Source organism: Bos indicus, chromosome 16, assembly GCF_029378745.1.
Source record: "Bos indicus isolate NIAB-ARS_2022 breed Sahiwal x Tharparkar chromosome 16, NIAB-ARS_B.indTharparkar_mat_pri_1.0, whole genome shotgun sequence".
Classification (NCBI taxonomy): Eukaryota; Metazoa; Chordata; class Mammalia; order Artiodactyla; family Bovidae; genus Bos; species Bos indicus.
In genome coordinates, this window is record NC_091775.1 from 43,832,453 (window position 1) to 43,857,602 (window position 25,150).

General features: G+C 43.5%; 1 protein-coding gene across 4 annotated transcripts in view; it reads right to left on the bottom strand.

Annotated features, from left to right (window-relative positions):
• The window catches only part of PEX14 (peroxisomal biogenesis factor 14), a 142,461-nt gene that overhangs the window by 23,746 nt on the left and 93,565 nt on the right, over positions 1 to 25,150 (bottom strand). For 3 of the 4 annotated variants that reach the window (XM_019976606.2, XM_019976607.2, XM_019976605.2), the window contains one exon: positions 5,392 to 5,520. The exons of the other annotated variant lie outside the window; for it this stretch is intronic. In XM_019976606.2, the coding sequence (XP_019832165.1) occupies positions 5,392 to 5,520 (129 nt within the window). The remainder of the gene's footprint in view (positions 1 to 5,391; positions 5,521 to 25,150) is intronic. 4 annotated transcript variants of the gene reach the window in all.

A 25,150-nucleotide genomic window follows, 5' to 3' on the forward strand; every position in this document is an offset into this window, starting at 1 on the left:
ATGCTTCCTCTATCAGCAAATCAGTAACTTTTATGTAGTATAGAAGGTGAAATCTGTGTGCTAAACTTGACAGAGAAATGGAAGAGAGAGAAACAGATTCCTCCCCTTTTATTTCTTGGTGGGAACAGGGAGGCTGTCCATAGCGCTTCCATTTACAGTCTGTTCTAGATCCACTTCCACCGCCTCCCATCCCCACTTCTAGGTGCCTCCCAGGACCTGTCTCCTCCATAACGCCTGGCCTGAGACCAGCACCTGGGGGTTTCCTTTGTTCTTAAATCCCAAAAGCTCTTACCACTCACACCATACAAGATGGCGTGGGTTAGCAATGCCTGTCCTCTACTTCCACAGCTGTTGGGCCCGGAGGACGCAGGAGGCCTCAATGACTGGCTACCTGGGCAGCACACCTGATCCCCCACTTTAAGTTGAGGGTATCACCCGGCACTTTTCAATTTTCAAGCACATGTCCACCACCATTTATTCACTTAACAAGTGTTTCTAGAACACTTGCTAAATCAGAGCCTCGGGCCATAGATTAAAAACAAAAACAAAACCCTCTGAATGCAAGGAACTCACAGCTTAATCTGCAGTGAGGAAACGTTTCAGGGCCGTGTGGTGGCAAGCAGGAGACTGACGGAGGCCAGGGATGCCCCAGGCCCCGTCAGGATGGAGGCATTTGAAAGGGAGTTACACCTGCCCCATTCAGCACAACCCCAGGGTGTCTTCTCTAATTCCCCATGCAGCACCTGCTTGGATGGTACAAATAATTTTAATATCAGTCTAAGAATTATACGGTCAAAAGGTTAATATGGCCTCATGAATAATTAGACGATGGATTTCCAAGTACGAAGTCCATGTGATTTTGACTGTCCTCCGTCAGGGTGATGACCTGGCTGTCACCTTCTTCTCAAGTCGTCTCTTCTGATACTCCCATCCCATGGTGCAGCCACTCTGACCATCACACGGGTTCACGTCCATGTGGCTTCACTTTAGCTTGGACGCTCAGGTCCGTCCTGTCTAGTCAGGGCAGCCATCCATGCCCCAGGTCCAGTTAGGCCCCTCCCACTCTCTGAGTGCCCTTCACCTTGTCCGTCCCACCAGCCTCACCTGGGCCGACCTCACAGTACTGCTGTGTTCCCCTAACTGCCTTTCCTACTGGACACGAGGGCTGGAGGGAGTGACCAGCCAGGCCTCAATCATTCCATCCCTGGGGTCCCACACAACACCTGGCACACAGCAGGCATTTGGCAGTAAATGCTCGCTCAGGGACCCAGGACAATCAAGGCTAAGTTTCTGTTACTAAACAGGCCAGAGGGAAAACAGCCTGAGGAAGAACACACTTTCTCTCTCAGGAGTCCTAATGAAATGTCAAAGCCTTTCACCAACCTCAGACATTTACATCCTATTTTAAGAAGAGACAACTGAAGCTGTAGGGCAGTCTTTAAAAAAGCCTAAACTGTTTATCAAAGAGAGTAGGCGGGGCGGGGGGTGGGGTGGAGGATATTTAAGCCTAAGAAAAATTATTATCGTATAAAATTTACACTGATCCTGCCTGTATCTCAAAGCTATCTTGATTCTTGTCTCTTTGGGAGGAAAGAAGAAAAGTCTGCTTAGAATGAATGAATTAATCAAGCGTTTATCAGGACTTAACCTTTGGGACTCTGTTAGGCTCTGCACAGACACATACACTGACTCCTGCTTTGAAGTTGAACAAAAAGAAACCAAACCAAGAAGAGAGAATGTCAGAGTTCCCTTCGCATCCTGATCTGACTTCTGAGCTTATCCCGACTTCCTTTCAAGCCCTGACAACACCGGTTTATTCTCACACCAGGTGACACCAAGCTTCCCCTTAGTGTCAACCTCCCACCACTTCCACAAAGCCTTCTCCGACTTCTCGAGCCCACATTAATTTTTCTCTTTTCTGCATTCCTGTGGAGTTTCTTGTCTGTATAATTAATTTTGGCATTAAATCACAATGTCTTATATTATTATCTTTTTCTTAAGAGTTTATCTTATCTCTCTCAGAGAGCTTGTAAGAATCTTAAAGATCATGTTTTAAATCTCTCGTGACACTGTACTGAGCTTACAGTTGTTGCTGCTGTTTAGTCCCTCAGTCATGTCCGACTCTCTGCGACCCCAGATGCCTCTGTCCATGGGATTTCCCAGGCAAGAATACTGGAGTGAATTGCCATTTCCTTCTCCAGGGGATCTTCCCCACCTGGGATCGAACCTGTGTCTTCTGCACTGCAGGCAGATTCTTTACCGTTGAGCCAATGGGGAAGCGCTTCTTGTCTGTGATCTACTGTAAATCTTTCTACTTGTGCTCAGAACCAACTCCATATTCTTTTCCAACTTTCCCAGGAAACATATATTATTATTTCATTTTCCTTGTATATTCAAATTACCTCCCTCTCAAATAGTCTCCCAATGCCTTTTAAATACGCTCAAGAGTCTCACCATAGGTGCTTCATAAACACTGGCGACCTGAACTGGTCCCAGTCTGGTGGGTCTCCATGCTCTTTGCTGACACTGGCATTTGCTGTCACCTCAAAGTCAACCACAGATATCAAAAGAGGAACCGAGTGGGACACCTGCCACCAAGCGGGAGGGCGGGCAAGAGGTGATGATCTGTGAGCACTGGTCTCCCAGGGGTGGTCTTGGAAAAAACCACCCTCCCCCAGACGTGAGTGTTTTGGGGCTGAGCCCAGAAAATCCCATTTTCTAGGCTTGGGCTCAGAGATGGAATGTCCTTAAAAAGCCAAGAAATGGGAAGGAAAGGCTGCCCAAGTTCTAGATGTAAAATCGGCAGGAACACATGTGAATGGAGGCCGTAAATCCCTCCCAGGACTCAGACAATGCCTTGGTGATAAGCATGCAGATTGCACACCTAGTTCAGCAACTCCCCTGAGTTTGCTTGTAATTAAGGGGGTTAGAAAGGTAAAAAAAATATATAAACCCAATTAATCATTTAAATATTTAAAGTCAGATTTTTTTCCTCACTCCAGGATTAGTATATTTCATAATGCCAACAGCAGACAGCCCGGGTTTTTACTGGGGTTCATTTTAGAGCATGTTTAAACTAGTCAGATTGAGTGATGCTTCCAGCAACTAATCGCATGTCAAATAAAAGATATTTTATGTAATAAATTACCGCTACAAGTAATTCAAATGTCATTTATCAGTTTTATTATCAGTCAGGCAAAGTCTTGTTTCTCTATATTAATCAAAATCAAGGGTTTTTTTTTTTTTTTTGGAGTAGTTTTGACACCTCTTGGCAAAAGTACAGAAGTGGAGAGGGAGAGTCACCCCCCGAGCTGAGAGGAGCAGGGTAACGGTACAAGAAGAGTGAAGCTCGACACTGACAACTAAAAACTCCAGGTATTTAAAATTACCATTACCATTGTTTTTATACTAGTGTCAAAGCAGGAAGGAGTCTGTCTCTAAGAAGATGTATTTTATTTTTAGGGCTGGGAGACTCTTAAAAATATTCCTACCTAAATACCTAAACGGAGCAATGCTTTTTCTCAGAGAGATCTGGGCAGGAGAGTGATTGAAATGACTGAATGCCCTCGCCACCCCCATTCTTCTGCCCCTCTCAGAGAGGCGAGCGTTTTAATCCTTTGTGCCCACTGAAAGTAGGCAAATGTATGATGTTTTAGGCCAATGCTGTGACTCACAGAATAATCTGTTCTGAGCAAGAAGTTGCCAAGTAGCCAGGAGACCCGCTCGGCATTAAGTCATGAAGGGAACAGCTGGAACAGGACAGATGTGCATCTTAGAGAATTCTGCACCCCAGCTGCCACTACCCGTCCTCAACGAATCCCACCAAACCCTGGGCCCAGGGACACAACTGGAGAAAAAGTGCAGAGATTCAGCCTTTGATTTAAAAGAAACACGGAGTGTGTGTAGTGACCCAAGGCAAAACAATGGATCGACAAGAACGTTAGCCAGGAAGAATGGAGTCCCAGGCTGGCGAATGCACCCCACTGGCTCGGAGGCCCCGGGACAAGGCTCGGCACCTGCACTGGCTCTCTGGTCTGAGCAGGACCAGGCGACCAAGGATGAGACCAACTGGAGTTCCTGGCACCTCCTCACTGCCCAGCCTTATCCAGGGGTCAAAGGAAAGGCAACGTCTAAATGAGACTTGTAACACACAAAGTGGATTCTAACCCACTGCCTGGTCCCTGTGCTGTCTATACGGATGACTGCACCTCCCTGTCTATGGGAAAGACAGCAAAGTGGGGGCCAGAAGGTGGTTCCAGGTCATGTGGTGGGGGTCAAAATGAGTCTGGCATTTGAAATTGTGCATTTTTAAATTGGATATCTAACACTTTAAAAGCATGTGTTGAAAAAATTAAAACTTCTGAGATAGACAATTATTGAAGAGGCATTTTGAAAGACAGCAAATCCAAGGCTGAGGTCTTCACACAAAACTGAGCAATTTTCCATTGATTTGGAATCAATTTTAACCTTTTTAGATTTTTCATAAGTGACTTAAAGATGGGGTTCTGCCTCTGTTTTGGAAGCGTACATTTATTACTGGCTTAAAGAATCTTTATTCCTAAAAACATTTTTCATTTAACAACAACAAAAACCTCTTATGGGTCATGTTCTCATGTAACAATTAAAAGTTGCATTCAAAAAGGATGTTCACATTTAATTTGAAATTCTCTCACAGACTGCCATTATATAAATACATGTGGTATAGCCAGGACAAGGAAGGAAGGAAGGAAGAAGAGGGGTGGGGTAGGGAGGGCTAGCTTAAACCTATTAATATTAACTTTAAAAGATAAAACTAGGAGACATATTATTTCAGTGACCAAACAAGAATGTATCCATAAATTAGATGTTTATGTTCTTATTAGCAAAACAGTAACATGGGCTTCCCTAGTGGCTGAGATGGTAAAGAATCTGCCTGCAATAAAGGACACCTGGGTTCGATCCCTGTGTCCAAAAGACTCCCTGGAGAAGGGAATGGCAACCAATTCCAGTGTTTTTGCCTGGAAAATCCCATAGACAGAGGAGCCTGGTGAGCTATAGCCCATGGGGTCAAAAATGAGTCAGACACTATTGAGCAACTAACACTTCAACAAGCAAAATGCACTAATATAAGAAAATGAAAACAGAACCAATAAATACTTTTACAGATTCTTGCTCAAAACCAAAATACTTGAAACAAAAAAAGAAACTCATTTATTCTTGTCTCTCATGTCTTAAACCTTTGTCACATACTTAAAAGTTTGTCTAGAAGAGGACTTTAGAAAAACCCAAGAGCCATCTCCTACGCCCAGTCTCCCCTGGTTTGCTGAGTCTGAGAGACGTGAAGCACTACCCTTTGGCCAGAGTTCTGAATCCCAGTCAAGGTTAAAGCAGGAGCTTGAGCAGGTGACTTACTGTATGGCTGCGAAATGAGGTGAGGGGGCTGGACAGGAACCACCTGTGTGGCTGGGCCCAAGGACATAGGCTCATCGGCAGCCGTGCCTGACTGCTGGAAAGCCAAATCGATCTCTTCATCTGTCAGCCCTGGGGGAGAAGAGGACATAATTGCAGGTGAGTGCCTTTTGCCACTGTCCATGGCTGCAACAAAATCTTCATTTGAGAAAAGACCTTGGAGTCACAGGACGCCTAGCATCCTGTTAAGTTGCTTCCCCGATTTCGGATTCTCCGGAACCTCTTTCGGCTGCAATTTAACCTTAAGCGACAGAATATTAGCCTCAACACTGCTTCCAAATGTGGCTCATTCAATTTCCTTAATTTATCCTTGAGTTTATTGCTGCTTTTGAAGTCGCTCTGTACTGCAATTCTCCATTCTTCCCCCGAAAACAGATACCATCAACTGCAAATGTGGCTCATTTTAATCTGTAATGGTGTTAAAAAAAAGAGGGGAAAAAACTAACAATAATGCATGAAAACAGACAGGGAAACAAAAAACTAATTATTGGGTGAGACGACTAATTAGTCTAGATCGTTTCTGAAGACGGGAATAATTTGCTTTATTTTATGACAAATGCAGAAATAAAAAGAAAAATCAGGACTGACTGTGATTAGTATGAATGGGATATAGAATGTAAAGAAGAAAATAAAACAAGAAAACAGATCAAAACAAGGCCAGGCCCAAACTTTCAGATGATTATTACTCTAGCCTATCGCAGGCTGCCTATATTGCCTTTGGCTAGTTTTTCTTTTTCCTTAAAAAAAAAAAAAATCCTCTCATACTCTAAACCACAGTGCACTTGGGACATGAGGAAATAGCAGGGCGCCATCTGCAGTGGCTATGACACGTGGAGAGGATTTGCCCATGGAAGGATAAAAGGCAACTGAAAAACCCATGAAGACCACCCGTCCAGTGGGCGCACAGCTGGGATATTTCAACAGGTCAGAGGCAGACGGGGGATGCTGGCTCTCAGGGAAGAGACGAAGGCCGCAACCAATTGATTGAGAGCTTCAGGATGGTCAAGAGTGGCACACAGGTGTGAGATTGTTCCACAGGGCAGTCGGGGAAGCGATCCTGCACAGAGAAGTACTCCAGGCGCTAACAGTGGGAGAAGCAGGTGGGAGGCCTCTGCTAGTCTGCAAAGCACTCTGGCTGTTCTGGGAATGCCGGCATCCAGCCCAGCCGCCACACAGAGCTTTTAAACTCGAGCTGAGAGTGTGGCCACATCTGCTCAGCAGCTCCCCATTAGAGGCCCTCAGCATGGTCTATCTGCCCCTGGGGGTAGATGAAGTACAAGGAGGTTCTAAGGATCAGCATCTTCCAAAGTGTGAGGCCCTGCACTCTGTGCCAAGGGGCTAATAGCCGGAGCATATTAATGCTCAAGCGCTGCCCAAGCTCAGCGCTGCCCTGCACCATGCTGGCAAGCGAGCTGGCTGCAGCTGCCCCTCAAACTCCTCACGCCCCCCACAAGTGGTCAAAGGAGAATACCTGGACGACTCTAAATGGCCCTGGGCCATCTCTCCTCTCTGCACTGAGCACTTGAGGTTCCTCCCCATTTAACACTGTGCCTCCTGTCCTCTTCACCCTGGCACACCAGCCAGTATGGGCAAGGCCACTCCTCCATGGCGTCTCAGTTCTGCTGGGTCCCCCAAGTAAGTGCAGCATCCTCTCAATAGGCTGACGTCAGGGGCAGAAGAGAGGCTGGCAGGGGGCAAAGGAACCATTCACTGGTGCTTACTGTTGTTCAGTCACTCAGTTGTGTCTGACTCTTCGCAACCTCATGGACTGTATGTAGCCTGCCAGGCTCCACAGGCTCCTCTGCCCATGGAATTTTCCAGGCAAGAATGCTGGAGTGGGTTGCCATTACCTTCTCCAAGGGCTCTTACAGACCTAGGGATCAAACCCGGGTCTCCTGTATTAAGGACAGATTCTTTACTGTTTGAGCCACCAGGGAAGGCCATGGCACCCTCAAATACAAGAGTTGAATTTGAGTACGTGGGGCCAGGCAGGGGATGTTCCTCCTCCCTAAGGCCCCAGCTTGTTGCAAAAGGTCTGTTTTTCTGTGCAGTGGCCTCCCAAGGACAGGGGCAGGAGAGACAGACAAGCTGGGCAAACATAAAGAACACGCTTCCCCAAACGAGCGCCTCCCGGGCTCCAGCCCGGGTGCTGACTGCCTGTCTGTCCTTCCAGCTAGGAGGGGAGCCCTATTCCAGGTTCCAGTAGGAAGGACATGGTTTCACCCCCATCATCAATGGTTTCACCCCCATTATCAGCCACGAGAGAGACAGGGCGCCTGCGGCATCAGCACAAGCGGCTGGTCACTGGCTCACGACGGGACTTTATAAACCTGGTGGTTCGCGAGCCCTGTCAGTCGCTGGCTGCAAATGAGGGTAATTCTCCCAAAAGGAGCATTTGGTTGCATTCTCATTTTCCCTTTCGGCTCTTTCAAATATAAACAAGTATGATAATGTTTAGCACTGGGGAAATATACGGCAAGTTACAGGCTGTGCTGTGCTGCTGGGAGCTGGGGCCGGTTAAAGGGACAGGACTCCCTGCCCGTGGTCCTGCCCTCAGGCCTGGAGCTCTGACGAAGCCTATTTTCCTAATAAAACGTGTTCCCTGCATTATTGCAGCCAAGCCCACAAGAGCGGCCACGGCTTAAAGGGCATCGGCACTTCCTTCCAAGCTCTGGTTTCACAGAGACCTTAACATGTGATGCGTCACATTTACATTGGCTGGAGTTCTGATATCCCCAGTTCTCCGGAGAAGCAGGATTTTGATTTAGTTACAGAAAATGAATTATTTTTATTCTTTTTTTTTTTAAAAAGAGAAGCATTTTGACAGTCTCAATGAACAATATAATTTCAGAGCTGGGCCATCACCCGAACCATCGACCTTATTTGACAGACTCAAAAAACAAAAACAAAAGAACTGAGGCTGAAGGAGGGTGAAAACTATGCCTCAAATCCTAGTAGTAAAAGCCTGGTGATGGCAGATGAAACCCCAGGCTCTCCGTCTCCAGCCTGGTGACTTCCCATGACGGCACAGAGTTACAGCACATCAAAAGGCAGACTCCAAAATGATGCCTGAAGCCTTCAGTTTTGTTAAAATATGAGGACTGATCTATCTTCCCCCACTCCCCTCACAGTACTCCGTCTATGTTGTTCAGTCACTAAGTTGTGCCCAACTCTTTGAGACCCCAGGGACTGCAGCATGCCAGGTTCCTCTGTCCTCCACTATCTCCCAGAGTTCACTCAAATTCATGTCCATTGAGTCGGTCATGCCATTCAACCATCTCATCCTCTGCCGCCCGCTTCTCCTCCTATTCTCAATCTTTCCCAGCATCAGGGTCAGGTAATAGCCAATGAATGCGGCTATACCAAAATGACACGGGAACTTAACGCCTGGATCTAACTTGCAAATGTCACCCGGACAATTTTTTGAACACCACCAAGTGACAAGGGTAGAGCGACCTCATCTCCTCATATTCTAATCAAATAAATCCAAGGTCTCTCACAGGCTGGTGCCTACGCTTCCCTTAGTGCCTTTCCTCTGGAGTGTCTCCCAGCTTAGGGAAGACTGACTCCACAGAACTCAAGTGATTCATCAGGGACTCACAGAGCTGGAGGTGAGGTGGAGTGTTACTCCTCTCCGAACACAGCACTTACCTACCCTGTCACCAGCTCCTGGTGCTGAAAGGACCCTGCCCTTACAAATGGATGGGGCATTGCCCAGGGGCCACACGGAAGACATCCAGGTTTCCACCCACCCTCACTGAGACAAACAGTGGAGAGATTCGATAGAGACCTTGCAGAATCCAAAAGGTTAAAAGGAATAATAAAGGAAACTGCCAATTGTAAATGAATTATATTTGGCTCTGAAAGCTGAGACACAGGCTATATTATAAAAGACATCTCTTTGCGTTGTTTACCATCACCCTGACTAATGCAGACCTTTTTTTTTTTTGTTTTAAATAATCTTATGCAAATTAGACAAACACACTTCCTTCCAGTTGATTGCTATCTGCAAGGAGTAATCTAACTGCAGAGGGACTGAGCAAGGGCTGAGCAGAGCAGACAGGAGAAAAGGGTGTCGTCGTCCTGTGGCAGGCAGACCTCCTCCCCCGCCACCCCACCTCAAGTCATCCTTTAGCTGCTGCCTTTGGAAGAATTCACCAATTTTAGGAAAGCCTAACATTTCCTTTCAGCTGGGGTGTCAATGACATGACCTAATATCGTTAGCACTTTGCATTTTGATGCTCTCTCAGGGTCTTCACCTCTGCTACCTAGCGATTTGAGGAGCTACCAGCTCCTCCCCCAGTCTGTGACACGACAATTAAGCTCTGTTATTGACGGAGAGCAAAACTAAGAAAGTCCTGCTCAGTTATCCCATCCCCTCGCTAGCTTTACTTAAGAGGAGGAGAAAGGAACATGAGGGGACTTGTCCAAGGTGAGCAGGCAGAGCGGGATGCCCGCCTCTTGTCATTTCACCTTTAAGACCCCAGCTGTCTGATCTGCAAAACTGCACTGAATTCAGAGGGAGCCTCTCCCCAGCTGCCTGATTTGCAAAACTGCACTGAATTCAGAGGGAGCCTCTCCCCAGCTTCTGATCTGCAAAACTGCGCTGAATTCAGAGGGAGCCTCTCTCAGATGTAGAGGAGGAGTGAAGAGGACTTCTAGTCCTCTCGGGTTCGGTTCTCTGGAATCTACCTCCCCGAACGGTTTCCTTTCCCTGGAGAAGCCCCGTGTAGACACTGCGCAGGGACTTCTCTTCCAACACTTTCTGCAGGGTGGGATTCTTTTAAAAGGACAGAACAAGCAAGCTACATTCTGCTGATTAATAAAGCTGCAGCAAGTGAAGTCAATGGCCTCAGGGCTGCCACACCTGCTTATTTTTATCCCTTAGAGGATAAACAAAATTGTTTAAAGGTTTCTATTAAAATGCAAACAAAACCAAACCAGACTTTGTCAGAATAAGGATCTGCTGGGCACTGCCTGGCTCCATACAGGGGAAGCAGAGAGACAAGAGGACAGCAGGCAGCACTGTTCTCTGTATCCTCAGGTCAAACAACCACCGGGACAGCAGGGGTAGGGAATAGCTGGGAAATAAGCAAGGTGATGAATGCCCGACAGCACTGTTCGGCCCAGCTCGAGTTTTATAATAAAAATGTGGAGTCTGACGGGGATCAGGGAACAGGGCCAGGGGTCCAATGGCCACGGGCAGCAGTTATGGGCTGGCCACTCGGCTGTCTTCTGCCCTCATCTCAGTCTATTTACAGGACTTAGGAGATTCATCTGGGATGCGGGGAAACTGAACAGGGTCACCTCTCTCAGAACACAACTAGTTATCTACCCAGGCACACTCTGGGAGGAGATGAGGCAGAGAAGACAGCTGGCTAAAAATACTCCCCAAATTAAAAGAAAAATCAACTCTCTCAGAAAAGGTTAGGGGAGGAGACAGGGGGGAAAAGTATTTTTTTTTTTTTAATTTTATTAACATTTTGTTGGAATGGTGGAGTACAATAAGGACTCTCAGAGCCTCTAAAAGTCGTTGGATGACCTGTAGACCCCTATTTCCCAGTGCCTTGTATAAAATTGAATTTTTTAAACATAAATTACACGTAATGACGACACTGTAAAAACTAACAGTAATGGAAAGCTGTGCTGTATTTCATTAGCCTGTATTATTCCGTGCCACCTGATCCAGCCGGGCCTTGTTTATGAGTTAGTGTGTTAGCAGATGCCGATGGAAGCATTTGCTTCGACCTTGCTCTTCTCATTGGGGCATGAAATTACGACGGCAGCACCTTGATATTACAGCCATAAATACAGTAAACTGCAAATTTAAGCCAACGGCTCCTATTGTCTCTGAACATAAAGCTGATCGGTATTTATTTAAAAGGAGAACAAAAAAAATATTATATATCACCTTGTTTATGGGGCCTCCCCCACCCACTTTCTTATTCCCTCCCCCCAGCCCCCCAACCTGTCTAATTCACTTGGTTAAAATATTAAGCAAATAAGCCAAATGCTTTCTCCTCCGCTGATTAAGTCTTTCCAAGCAGCAAAAAAACAGTTTTTAAGAAAACTAGTTTCAAACAGCATTACTCTGAATGGAAAGAGTTTTTATAAAAATTGATCTGATGGTGGGGCCAGTCTCCACTCTTTTCGTATTGATATGTAAATTCAAGAACAAGACACAACAGTGTCACCTCTCCTTAAATAAGCAAAGTTTCAACAACAGGAGGAAAAGTTGCTGAGGATGCCTTGAAATTCAATGTCCTCAGTATCCTTCTAAAAATCGTTAGGCAGAAATGCTATTTCCAAAAGCAGCAAAACAGTGCCTCCTGCCACCTATGGAAAGAAAGATATCTAACCAAGAATATAATTCTCATCTCAACACAGAGAGCCAGGGACCTCTCATTAAAACTTGCACCAATCCCCTCCTTTATCCCAGTGAACCATAAAGACAATATATCCTTTAAATACATTAAATGTGCAAGAAAAATAAACACAAAGACAAAAGGACACTGGATATCACCCAGCCACGTCTCCAAGTATAAATCACTGAGTAAAAAGCCAGTGCAAAAGCTACTGCGCCACTAGATCAGACTGAGGAGCCCGCCAGGCTTGGTCTACCATCAGTCTAAGCAGAGAAGACAGCTCTGCTTTCTTAATGTCCCTCAGAGAGGCTCTTTGTGCCGCTCAGAGAGGCAAAAGGGAAACATAAAAACTCAGCCAAGTTCAGAGGCTTCAAAGGACTAGTGGTGGAAACGGCAGAACCCCAGAAGGCAAGCTCCACAACCACTGCGAGTGAATCAGGCAAAGGGTCATTTTAGCAGTGGAACTAAACGCAAGTTCTGGGGAGCAGTTTTACTCCAGATCAGACAGGCTGGGGTCATAGGAGCCAGAGCCCAGCACCACTGATGACATGGCCAAATCAACCAAGATCAAAAGTTTCTGCACATTTACTTTTGTTACATTACTCTACAAGGTGGACGGATTCCCTTGGAGCCCTAAATTATTTCAGCCACACCAGTCGCTGAGCTTAAGCTCCTTCCGCATGAGGAGGAAACTTCCCTGTAAAATTTATTGAGCTTCTCTGGGGAGTAGTATAACTGGTGAACAAGACAGACGTGAGCTGCCCCTCTGTGTAACACAAATTGAGATCTCTCGTATGAAAGACTGGGAGGGTTTCCAATCAGCATCTATGATGTCTATTTTTAGATCCAGCCTCTAAAGGCTTTGCCTTTTTTTCCTCTTAATCCCTCTCTGCTAAATTAAAAACAAAAACAGGGGTTGCTTCTCATATATGATCATCAATTCCAAAGCCCGACAAACATTGCTGCTGGCTGTGCTGGACAGCAGCAGCTAACCCTGCAGGTTCCTGGCAACAGGCTGGGAAGCCAGCCCTTCCCACTGGGCAGTGAACAAGTCCTGGGGAGGAAGTACGTCTTAAGGACTGAGGAGTAGGAATATCAGGGATCACTGTTACTTGAACACCGAAGGCCAAGGAAGCTAGATGTATGTTTGTGCATAGATAGGAAGGCCAAGTTAATAAACACCTTTAACCATCCTTGACTCTTCCACTCCTTTTAAAAGAGGAAGTGAAGTTTGTTTAAAGAAAAAGAAAACTTCACCTTTGACGACCAAAGTAATTTAGATCTGGAAGAAAAGTTGAAGTTCATCTAACCTGTTCTTTTTCTTTTCCTTTCCTTCTGTTTTACAGGTGGAGAGAATAGAGCAGGGAGAGGGGGCACTGATTGCCAGCGATGGTGAGACCCAGGGCAGAACCAGAAGCCCAACACAGCACTCTTCTTACCGCCCTGGAGGGATGGAGCAAGTGCAGCCTGACCTGCCTGCTCCCCACTCTGCTACCTGACACAGTGCATTTTAAACAAGCAAACTCTTAGAACCAACCGTCTCAAAGACGAGGAAAAACAAAAAGGATAAATGGAACGTGGGGAAAACTAGATGAAGGGTGAATGGAACCTCTATGTTTTTAAAAAAAAAGAATAGAAGTATGCACACACACAAACACATCTGTTTAGTCATGTGTATAAGCATAAAATAAAGACTGATGAGAAACAGGTAACGTTGGTCCCCGGTGGAGAGGAGACTAGCTGGGCACATAGACTGAAGGCGGCCTTTTCACTGTGTATTGTTGTTCCATGTGAACATATTTCTGACTCAAAAGAATAAATTAATTTTTAAGAACAAAGAAAATATTTGGAGGGAAAAAGGAAACTTAATTGTGAACAAAATCACTTGGAATGATTATCCCCATTTTCTGGAAGAGAAAAGCCAAGGAAGAAGAAGGTGCAGAGATGTGCCGAGAAGATCAGATTAGAATGACATTTACAGCATCTAATTTCTTGCATAACCCATTGTGGCTGTAACATCAGCAGTCAAGTACAAGGTGGCTTTTTTTTTTTTTTAATTGTATTTTTTGAAAGGCAGGCATCTGTTCTATTTTGACACATCCTGGCTGCCCAAATGTTTCTTTCAGCTCTAAATATTTGCTTCACCAATGGAAATGTTTCCATTGCTGCAACAAAACAAACATTTGCTTTGGGATGGGAGGGATAGCCATACGCTGTTTCATATGTTACTCGAAACAGCCTGATTTGGGAAACAATTGTACTGTGGGGCGCAAACCAAGATGGAGATTTTTGTTCCTTAAAGAAAACCCTGTCACAAGAGTTCCATGCACCGAGGGTACACTCTGTCACTCAGCTGAATGCTACAAAAGTTCAATGTTCACCTGGGGTTTTCTTTTACATCTTGAATCATAAACATATGATCAGAAAGGTTTATTATTTGCCATTCAACTTGTTTCCTAGAGTTTTAAATTACCATGCAGCTATCAGATTTTTTTAAGTCCTCATATTAATCTGATATGAACACAAAACATGTTATGTTCTAATGGGTCAATACATTACTTTGTCACCACCTATGTGTAGCTCAAATGAATCTGGTATTGGTTACTACTGTTAACGTTATTCGTGTAGTTCTACACTACGTTATTAGTGTAGTTCATTATTAGAGAAAAATATTAAGTACTCAACCATAAGCACCTTAGCACACACACACACTCAACCATATCCATAAATATTTGAGTGCTTACTTTGCTAGGCAATGTGTGAGAGTGGTGACCTCACCTATCCTACCTGTGAAATGGCAGCTTTCCTCTTCCCCCCAATTTCTTATATTGGATGAGTATTTTGGCTGTCTCCTATCTATAATATACTACCTGTAATATTATAATATATAGACAGATGACATTTAATATACAGTTACATCTACCTATTGATAAAGATAACAGTTCAACTACAGAAAACATGGAAAATAAAGAAAAGCGTATCAGTCAATGTACCGCTAAAATTATTAAGACTGAGTTTTTTCAAATTAAAAATGACCTTTTTGCATGAGAATACCCAAAGCTGGCAAGCGTGCTATGGAACAGCAAACCGAGCAGTTCTTGGAAGACGACTCAGCATTCTATCTCAAGAGTATTTAAAAATATTCACAACCTTTGACAACTATTTTACTCCTAAGAAATAATAAAATAATGTAGTATTAGACTAATATACAAAGGTGGCTTGTTGCCATTTTTGAATAATAACCAAAAATTTAAACAACATAAATGCCCAAAGAGGAATGATTAGGCAAATTATCACACATTTGAGTAATGTAATACTATTCAAACGTTCACAGTCATATGAACAATTTGTGATGGCATGAGAAAATGCTTTCAATACATTAAGACATAAAAAAGCAGATGTTATATTCACAGCATCAGATGATTACATTTTTTAAAAGTATGAAAGGAAGCAGTGTTGCATCACTTTTAACTTAATCTGAATTCGACTTATCCTTGTTCTGAAGGAAGGAGGGAAGGAAAAATTACATTATCAATAGTATAGAGAGGCCCATCCTTTCTTTCAACGAGCGTTGAGTTGTCAAGTGAACACAAGACAGGAGGTCTGAATTTACTACCCATTCATCAGTTCATCCCATACCCGGGCGGCCTGAGCACCGTGCTGCAAGGTGTTCTCCCCATAAAACTGGGGGCCCCTATGCGAAGCCAATCATATCATCTGCAGTTAAACCCAAGATCTGTTTCACTGTGAAGAAAAATGAGGCTGTACTGGACCTATTGAAAGGTAAGACACTGGTCTCCTGCATCACATCTTTCTAAGGGATTTTGAACAATTATTTTGAAAATTAATATTTAATAGATATATTCTCATGTGTCTGTATGTATGTCTTCAGTTGCGCAGTCCTATCCGACTCTGCAACCCTATGCCCTGTAGCCTAGCAGGCTCCTCTGTCCATGAGATTTCCCAGGCAACAATACTGGAGTGGGTTGCTATTTCCTTCTCCAGGGGATCATCCTGATCCAGGGATCAAACCCATGTCCCCTTGTCTCCTGACACTGGCAGGCGGATTCTTTACCACTGCACCACCTGGGAAGCCCCAGCTATATCCCCATAGTCCAATTCTGTATTCTAAAGATGCAAAAGGCTATATGGGAAGTTAAGTCTCCTTCCCACTCCTGCCACCAGGCCAACTAGTTATCTCTCCCAGAGGCCACCACTACTGCTAGTTTCCTATACCCCTTTTATAGGTAGTCCATGAATATGAAATTGCTTTCATATATTCATATATTTTATACATAGGGAAATTCCCTGGTGGCTCAGATGGTAAAGAATCCGACGCAGGAGACGTGGGTTCAATCCCTGAATCGGGAAGATCCCCTGGAGAAGGGAATAGCAACCCACTCTAGTATTCTTGCCTAGAGAATTTCATGAACAGAGGAGCCTCGCAGGCTGCAGTCCATGGGGCTGCAAAGAGTTGTGGACATGACTGAGCGACTATCACTTTTCACTTTTTCTTATATTTCATATATTACACATGTATATGTTCTTGTTGTTCAGTCACTCAGTTGTGTCCAACTCTTTGCAACCTCACGGACTACAGCACATCAGGCTTCCTTGTCCTTCACCATCTCCTGGAGCTTGCTCAAACTCGTGTCCATTGAGTTGGTGATGCCATCCAACCATCTCTTCCTCTGTTGTCCCCTTCTCCTTCTGCCCTCAATCTTTCCCAGCATCAGGGTCTTTTCTAATGAGCCAGTTTTTCACATCAGGTGGCCAAAATATTGGAGTTTCAGCTTCAGCATCAGTCCTTCCAATGAATATTCAAGACTGATTTCCTTTAGGATTGACAGGTTTGATCTCCTTGTTGTCCAAGGGACTCTCAAGAGTCTTCTCCAACACCACAGTTCAAAAGCATCAACCTAAAGGGCTCAGCCTTCTTCTTCTTTTTTTTTTTTAGGGCTCAGCCTTCTTTATGGTCCAACTCTCACATCCATACATGACTACATGCATATGTATATATTAATATTTATATTCACACATAATTATTTCTAATACAAATAATAGAATGTTACAAATACTGCTTTATACCTTGCTATATTTCAGAGCACATTCCATACTGTCAGTATTTGTAGAGCCCTCCCACTCTATTTTAACAGCTATGAGGTATTTTGTCACACGGATGTACCATAACTTAACTTGGCCCTTAGTGAACTTTTACTGTTATGAAGTCCCAATATAAGGCCTTGTACATTTGCAAGTATGTCCCTGGAAGTAGCCATTCCGTTCTCCAGGGGATCTTCAGATACGTGCAGTTTTAATTTTGATAAACACTGACAAACTGCCCTTCGCAGAGGTTATTTCCACTTACATTCCCAGCAGTGTGCACGTGTCTGTTTCCCACAATTTTGCCTATATGATCTTACCAAGGCCTTTTATCTTTGTCATTCTGAAAGGAAAAAAGATGGTCTCACTGTAGCTTTAAGTAAACATTTCTTTGGGTTCTATAAACATACAGAAAAGCATGCAAATGTTAAGTGTACAGCTTAATGAATTTTCACCCAGTGAGACGTCCAGGTAACTACCACTCAGATCAGAGCCAGAACAGCTTCAGGGGTGTCCCCCCTGCTCCCCCGACAGCTGCCGCTTAACTTCTAATACCACTGGTCAAGATCACTTAGTTTTGAACTTTATATAAATGGAGTAACACAGAAAGCATCCTTTTACAAGGGATTTCTTCCACTCAATATTATGCTTGAGAGATTCATCCTCGCCATTGCCCTCAGCCCTGGTTCATTCTAACTGCTATGTACTACTCTTATATAGGGTAAGAATGAACCACAATTTATCTGTTTCCAGTTTTGAACAACAACAATCTAATTAGTACTGCTATTAAGATCCTTATGCATATATTTCAGAGGGGAACGGCTGGACCATATGGGGTATGCATATTATCAGCTTTAACAGATGCTGTCAACAGTTTCCTAAGTGACTTGCAACTGACACTTAGGCCAAAAGTACATCCCACACTGAAGTTCTTAGTTTTTATCTCATTCTGATTTTAATTTCCATTTCTCTATTGACAACCTCAATGAGGTTGAACATCTTTCTGTATATTTACTGTCTTTATTGGGAACAGTCTTTATATCTATGTATGTATAATTTTTATATAAAACTATATAAATATGGTATATTTATTTTTTTATTTATTAATTGGTTTGGGCTGCGCTGGGTCTTCATTGCTACGCATGGGCTTTCTCTAGCTGCTACCACTCGTTGTGGTATGCGGGCATCTCATTGTAGTGGCTTCTCTTGTGGAGCAGTGGCTCTAGAGCACAGAACCATTTAGTTGTGGTACACGGGTTTAGTTGCTCCGCAGCATGTGGGATCTTCCTGGACCGGAGATTAGACCTGAGTCCCCTGTACTGGCAGGCATATTCCTATCCACTGTACCACAGGGAAGTCTGTAAATATGGTATATTTACATATATGCAATATGAAAATTCTGTTCATTGTGTTGCTACAATCCTGACTGTTTTGTCTGTTTGTTCCATCAAGTATTGAGGGTAATCTTTTAAAACTTTCCACTATGATAAGATTTGTCTAGTTCTCCTTTTAATCTGTCCATTTTTGCTTTGTGCATATTGAGACTATGTTATTAGGGACAGATATACTTAGAATTGTTAAATCTTCCTGGTGGTGGACCATTCTGAAATTTCTTTCTCACATGACTTTTAAGTCTATCGTGTCTGATATTTTCTGAATGTTAAGCCTTAAGCCAACTTTTTTACTCTCCTCTTTCACTTTCATCAGGAGGCTCTTTAGTTCTTCTTCACTTTCTGCCATGAGGGTGGTGTCATCTGCATATCTGAGGTTATTGCTATTTCTCCTGGCAATCTTGATTCCAGCTTGTGCTTCTTCCAGCCCAGCATTTCTCATGATGCACTCTGCACATAAGTTAAATAAGCAGGGTGACAATATACAGCCTTGACGTACTCCTTTCCCAATTTGGAACCAGTCAGTTGTTCCATGTCCAGTTCTAACTGTTGCTTCCTGACCTGCATACAGGTTTGTCAAGAGGCAGGTCAGGTGGTCTGGTATTCCCATCGCTTTCAGAATTTTCCACAGTTTATTGTGATCCACACAAAGGCTTTGGCATATTCAATAAAGCAGAAATAGATGTTATCCTGAAACTCTCTTGCTTTTTTGATGATCCAGCGGATGTTGGCAATGTGATCTCTGGTTCCTCTGCCTTTTCTAAAACAAGCTTAAACATCTGGAAGTTCATGGTTCACGTATTGCTGAAGCCTGGCTTGGAGAATTTTGAGCATTACTTTACCAGAGTATGAGATGAGTACAACTGTGCGGTAGTTTAAGCATTCTTTGGCATTGCTTTTCTTTGGGATTGGAATGAAAACTGACCTTTTCCAGTCCTGTGGCCACTGCTGAGTTTTCCAAATCTGCTGACATATTGAGTGCAGCGCTTTCACAGCATCATCTTTTAGGATTTGAAATATTCAACTGGAATTCATCACCTCCACTAGCTTTGTTCGTAGTGATGCTTTCTAAGGCCCACGTGACTTCACATTCCAGGATATCTGGCTCTAGGTGAGTGTGAGTGATCACACCATCGTGATTATCTGGGTCGTGAAGATCTTTTTTGTACAGTTCTTCTGTGTATTCTTGCCACCTCTTCTTAATATCTTCTGCTTCTGTTAGGTCCATACCATTTCTGTCCTTTATTGAGCCCATCTTTGCATGAAATGTTCCCTTGGTATCTCTAATTTTCTTCAAGAAATCTCTAATCTTTCCCATTCTATTGTTTTCCTCTATTTCTTTGCACTGATCGCTGAGGAAGGCTTTCTTACCTTTCCTTGCTATTTTTTGGAACTCTGTATTCAAAGGGGTATATCTTTCCTTTTCTCCTTTGCTTTTCACTTCTCTTCTTTTCACAGCTATTTGTAAGGCCTCCTCAGACAGACATTTTACTTTTTTGCATTTTTTTCTTGGGGATGGTCTTCATTCCTGTCTCCTGTACAATGTCACAAACCTCTGTCCATAGTTCATCAGGCACTCTATCAGATCTAGTACCTTAAATCTATTTTTCACTTCCACTGTACAGTCATAAGGGATTTGATTTAGGTCATACCTGAATGGTCTAGTGGTTTTCCCCACTTTCTTTAATTTTAGTCTGAATTTGGCAAGGAGTTCAATCAGCCACTGTCAGCTCCCGGTCTTGTTTTTGCTGACTGTATAGAGCTTCTCCATCTTTGACTGCAAAGAATATAATCAATCTGATTTCAATGTTGACCATCTAGTGATGTCCATGTATAGAGTCTTCTCTTGTGTTGTTGGAATAGAGTGTTTGCTATGACCAGTGCATTCTCTTGGCAGAACTCTATTAGCCTTTGCCCTGCTTCATTCTGTACTCCAAGGCCAAATTTGCCTATTACACCAGGTGTTTCTTAACTTCCTACTTTTGCATTCCAGGCTCAACATTCAGAAAACTAAGATAATGGCATCCGGTCCCATCACCTCATGGCAAATAGATGGAGAAACAGTTGCTAAGTCGCTTCAGTCGTGTCTGACTCTGTTTGACCCCATAGATGGCAGAAACAGTGGCTGACTTTATTTTCTTGGGTTCCAAAATCACTGCAGATGGTGACTGCAGCCATGAAATTAAAAGACGCTTACTCCTTGGAAGGAAAGTTATGACCAACCTAGATGGCATATTCAAAAGCAGAGACATTACTTTGTCCACAAAGGTCTGTCTAGTCAAGGCTATGGTTTTTCCAATGGTCATGTATGGATGTGAGAGTGCCGAAGAATCGATGCTTTTGAACTGTGGTGTTGGAGAAGACTCTTGAGAGTCCTTTGGACTGCAAGGAGATCCAACCAGTCCATCCTAAAGGAGATCAGTCCTGGGTGTTCATTGGAAGGACTGATGTTGAAGCTGAAACTCCTTATTTTGGCCAACTGATGCGAAGAGCTGACTCATTTGAAAAGAACCTGATGCTGGGAGAGTGAGAGCAGGAGAAGGGAATGACAGAGGATGAGATAGTTGGATGGACATGGGTTTGGGTAGACTCCAGCAGTTGGTGATAGACAGGGAGGCCTGGTGTGCTGTGGTCCATGGGGTCGCAAAGAGTTGGACACGACTGAGCGACTGAACTGAACTGTATAATATTTTAATATCAAGTTTCCTGTGGCTAACATTTGAATGGTATCCTTCTCCATCATTTTATTTTTAATTCTTTCTTTTCATTAAAGGGGTGTTTGTTGGACGTAGCACCGAAGGGGGCTTAGCTTTTTTAAAATTCAATCTTGATCAACTTTGCTTTTAAGGCAGTATTAGTCTAATTACATTTAATGTAAGTACTGAAATTTTACGGTTTATATCTTTCATCTTACAATTTACTTCCCTTTTGACCCATTTAACAACCTCTTTTCTCTCTTCAAGCCAACTTTTAAAAATTTTGTTTTTCCCTCTATTAACTTTAGTTGAAGTAGGTTTTGATGGATTTCTCTAAAGTTACGCTCTTCCTTTTGTAGTTATTAAATAGCTTGGAAGTGGTGGGGCGGGGAGGGGGGTGCGCAGGAGATAACTTGGCTACTTTGCTTCAAACATTCACTCTCTAATTTTAGCACATATCGGTGGATGATGTTGTCTACAGTGGTAATTACTGTGGTGTTTGGTGGAGGACCCTCAGGTTTTAAGATGTTTGAGAACTAGTGCCCTAGACATCATGATACAACCTTGACTTGATAAAATTTTATGTAAATGAGAAATTGCCACTTCACCAAGAATCCTAACACTCAGAACATTTTTACTCCACCCTTTAACTTTTTGTGTTACTGTCATACACTTCAATTATACATGTATTTTATTTTTTATTTTTAACTATTTATTTTATTTATTTGGCTGCTCCAGAGGAAAAATGGCATGCAGGATCTATAGTTGCAGCATGTGGGATCTAGTTCCCTGACTGGGGGATTGACCCCAGGCCCCCTGCATTGGGAGTGCAGAGTCTTAGCCACTGCACCACCAGAGAAGTCCCTATACATGTATTTTAAACATTATTTCACACAGCCAATACTGATCTCTGTTTGCCCTTTTCTTTGCTCTTCCTTTCTTCCTGTGTCTGTGTCTTCGTGCAGGATCATTTTCTTTCTGCCTGAAAACTCCAGGAGTGTCTTTCAGTGCAGGTGTGCTGGCAATGAATTCTCTCAGTTTTGTTTATCTAGAAATGTATCCTTTGCTTTTAAAAAGTGTTCTATTGTCAAATAATTTCAGACTTAGAGAAAAGGTACAAGAATAGTAGTAGAAAGAACCCTCATATCTTTCACTCAGATTCTCCAAATGTTAAATTTATAACTCTGTGCTCTTATTCTCTATCTATCAACTTGTCTATATAATTATTTTCCCTGAACTGTTTGGGAGACTAAATTACACACATGATACCCTCCTTCCCCTAAATATTTCAGTATTCATTTCCTGGTTTGGGTAGGGACGAACTCATGCTCGTGCATAATTGTAGTATAACTATCAAAATCAAGAAGTTAGCACTGTCAAATTTATACCTGTAGCTCAGACCTCTCCTCATACTAATCCATGTGTCCACATGAATGTCTAAGAGCAATCTCAAGGTACGGATGTCTAACCCTGAGCTCCAAATCTTGCTTCACCAAACTGCTCCATTCCCAGTTAATGGTAACTCCATCCTTCTAGTCACAAGGCCAAAAACCTTGGTTGTTGTTGCTCAGTCACTAAGTCAGGTCCAACTCTTTGTGACCCCATGGACTGACTGCAGACGTTAGGCTTCTCTGTCCTTCATAATTTCCTGGAGTTTACTCAAATTCAAGTCCATTGAGTGGATAATGCTATCCAATCATCTCATCCTCTGCTGCCCCATTCTCCTGCCCGCAATGTTTCCCAGCTTCAGGGTCTTTTCCAATGATTCAGCTCTTCGCTTTAGGTGGCCAAAGTATTGGAGCTTCAGCATCAGTCCTTCTAAGGAATATTCAGAGTTGATTTCCTTTAGGATTGACTGGTTTGATCTCCTTGCTGTCCAATGGGCTCTGAAGAGTCTTCTCTAGAACTACAATCGAAAGCATCAGCTCCTCAGCGATCAGTCTTCTTTACGGTCCAACTTTCACATCCATAAAAGCCTTGGAGTTAACATTAATTTCTATTTCTCTTTCAGATTCCAGAGCTAACAAATCAGGATATTCTGCTGATTTACTTCCAAAAAACATCTAGAGATCTAAGGAATTCTCCTGGCTCAACCCAGGCTCTCCAACCCTCCATTCTTAACATGGGCAGCCAGGGCAATCCTGTTACAGCTTATGTCAGATTATATCACTCTTCTGCTTAAAATCCTCTGATGATTTTCCATTTTACTAAAAGTAGAACTGAAGTTCTCACATAGGTCAAGACTTCACTGTACAACCTCGCTTCCTGTTAGCACTGTGAGCTTACCTCTCACCATGACCCACTCACCTTGCCTACCCACTGGCCTCCTTTCCATTCCTAGAATTTCCCAGACATGCTCCTTCTTCAGGCTTCTACACAAGAGGTTCCCTTTTCCCAGAACTCTTTCTCCCCAGAACTCTGTATGGCTTGCTTCCTCATTTTCTTCAAGGTCACTCACATGTCATTTTAGTAGGGCCTTCCCAAGGCATTCCATTTAAAACTGCAACCTTCCACTTGTTGCTCTTACTCTACTCACATTTGATTTACCTTTTATTCTACTCACTGCTGTCTCCCTTCTTCCCCAACATTAGAACATAAGCTCAATGCAAATAAGAGATATGGGGTGATTTTATGAACTGCTATATTCCCAGTACCTAGAACAGTGCTCAGGGTCTACTGGTACCTGGCAGATGCAGAAAGGATAAACAAACAGAAGATATGCAATACACATGAAAGTAATGCTGTTCAGGTTTGGGGAGGGCCAGTTCAAACATGGAAAGAAAACAGAACCCCACCTTCTTGATCTCCTCTTTGCCCCTGAAGAATCTCTTTAGAACTTCCAAGGAGCCCCTTGACATGAATACACCCTGCACTAAGGCACACTATTTTTGTTTTTCAGCCCACCAGTTCCTGCACTCCCCAGTCTTCTGCCCCTGGGGCTCCAGCGATCGCAGTAGCTTTCTCCCAGGGCTTCTCAGATCTGGTCAGCTGTTCTGGATTCTGTCTTCCACTGCCAGAGCTTTCTCTGATCACCCTGGCCAGAAGCACTTTTCTATACCGATTCACAGGGAGGCCTGGCATGCTGCGATTCATGGGGTCGCAAAGAGTCGGACATGACTGAGTGACTGAACTGAACTGATACTCGCTCAGTCGTGTCTGACTTATTGTGACCCCATGGACTGCGGCACTCCAGGCTTCCCTGTCCATCACCCAACTCCCAGAGGTTGCTCAAACTCATGTCCATCAAGTCAGTGATGCCATCCAACCATCTCATCCTCTGTCATCTCCTTCTTCTCCTGGCTTCAACCTTGCCCAGAATCAGGGTCTTTTCCAATGAGTTAGTTCTTGGCATCAGTTGGCCAAAGTATTGGAGTTTCAGCTTCAGCATCAGTCCTTCCAATGAATATTCAGAGCTGATTTCCTTTAGGATTGACTGGTTTGATCTTCTTGTAGTCCAAGGGACTCTCAAGAGTCTTCTCCAACACCACAGTTCAAAAGCATCGATTCTTCAGCACTCACTTTCTTTATAGTCCAACTCTAACATCCATATGTGACTACTGAAAAAACCATAGCTTTGACCAGATGGATCTTTGTTGGCAAAGTAATGTCTCTGCTTTTTAATATGTTGTCTAAGTCTGTCATAGTTTTTCTTCCAAGGAGCAAGTGTCTTTTAATTTCATGGCTGCAGTCATCATATGCAGTGATTTTGGAGCCCCCCCAAAATAAAGTCTCTCACTGTTTCCATTGTTTCCTCATCTATTTGCCATGAAGTGATGGGACCAGATGCCATGATCTCAGCTTTCTAAATGTTGAGCTTTAAGCCAACTTTTCCACTCTCCTCTTTCACTTTCATCAGGAGGCTCTTTAGTTCTTCTTCACTTTCTGCTGTAAGGGTGATGTCATCTGCATTATCTGAGGTTATTGCTATTTCTCACAGCAATCTTGATTCCAGCTTGTGCTTCTTCCAGCCCAGCGTTTCTCATGATGTACTCTGCACATAAGTTAAATAAGCAGGGTGACAATATATAGCCTTGACGTATTCCTTTCCCAATTTGGAACCAGTCAGTTGTTCCATGTCCAGTTCTAATTGGTGCTTCTTAACCTGCATACAGATTTATCAGGAGGCAGGTAAGATGGTCTGGTATTC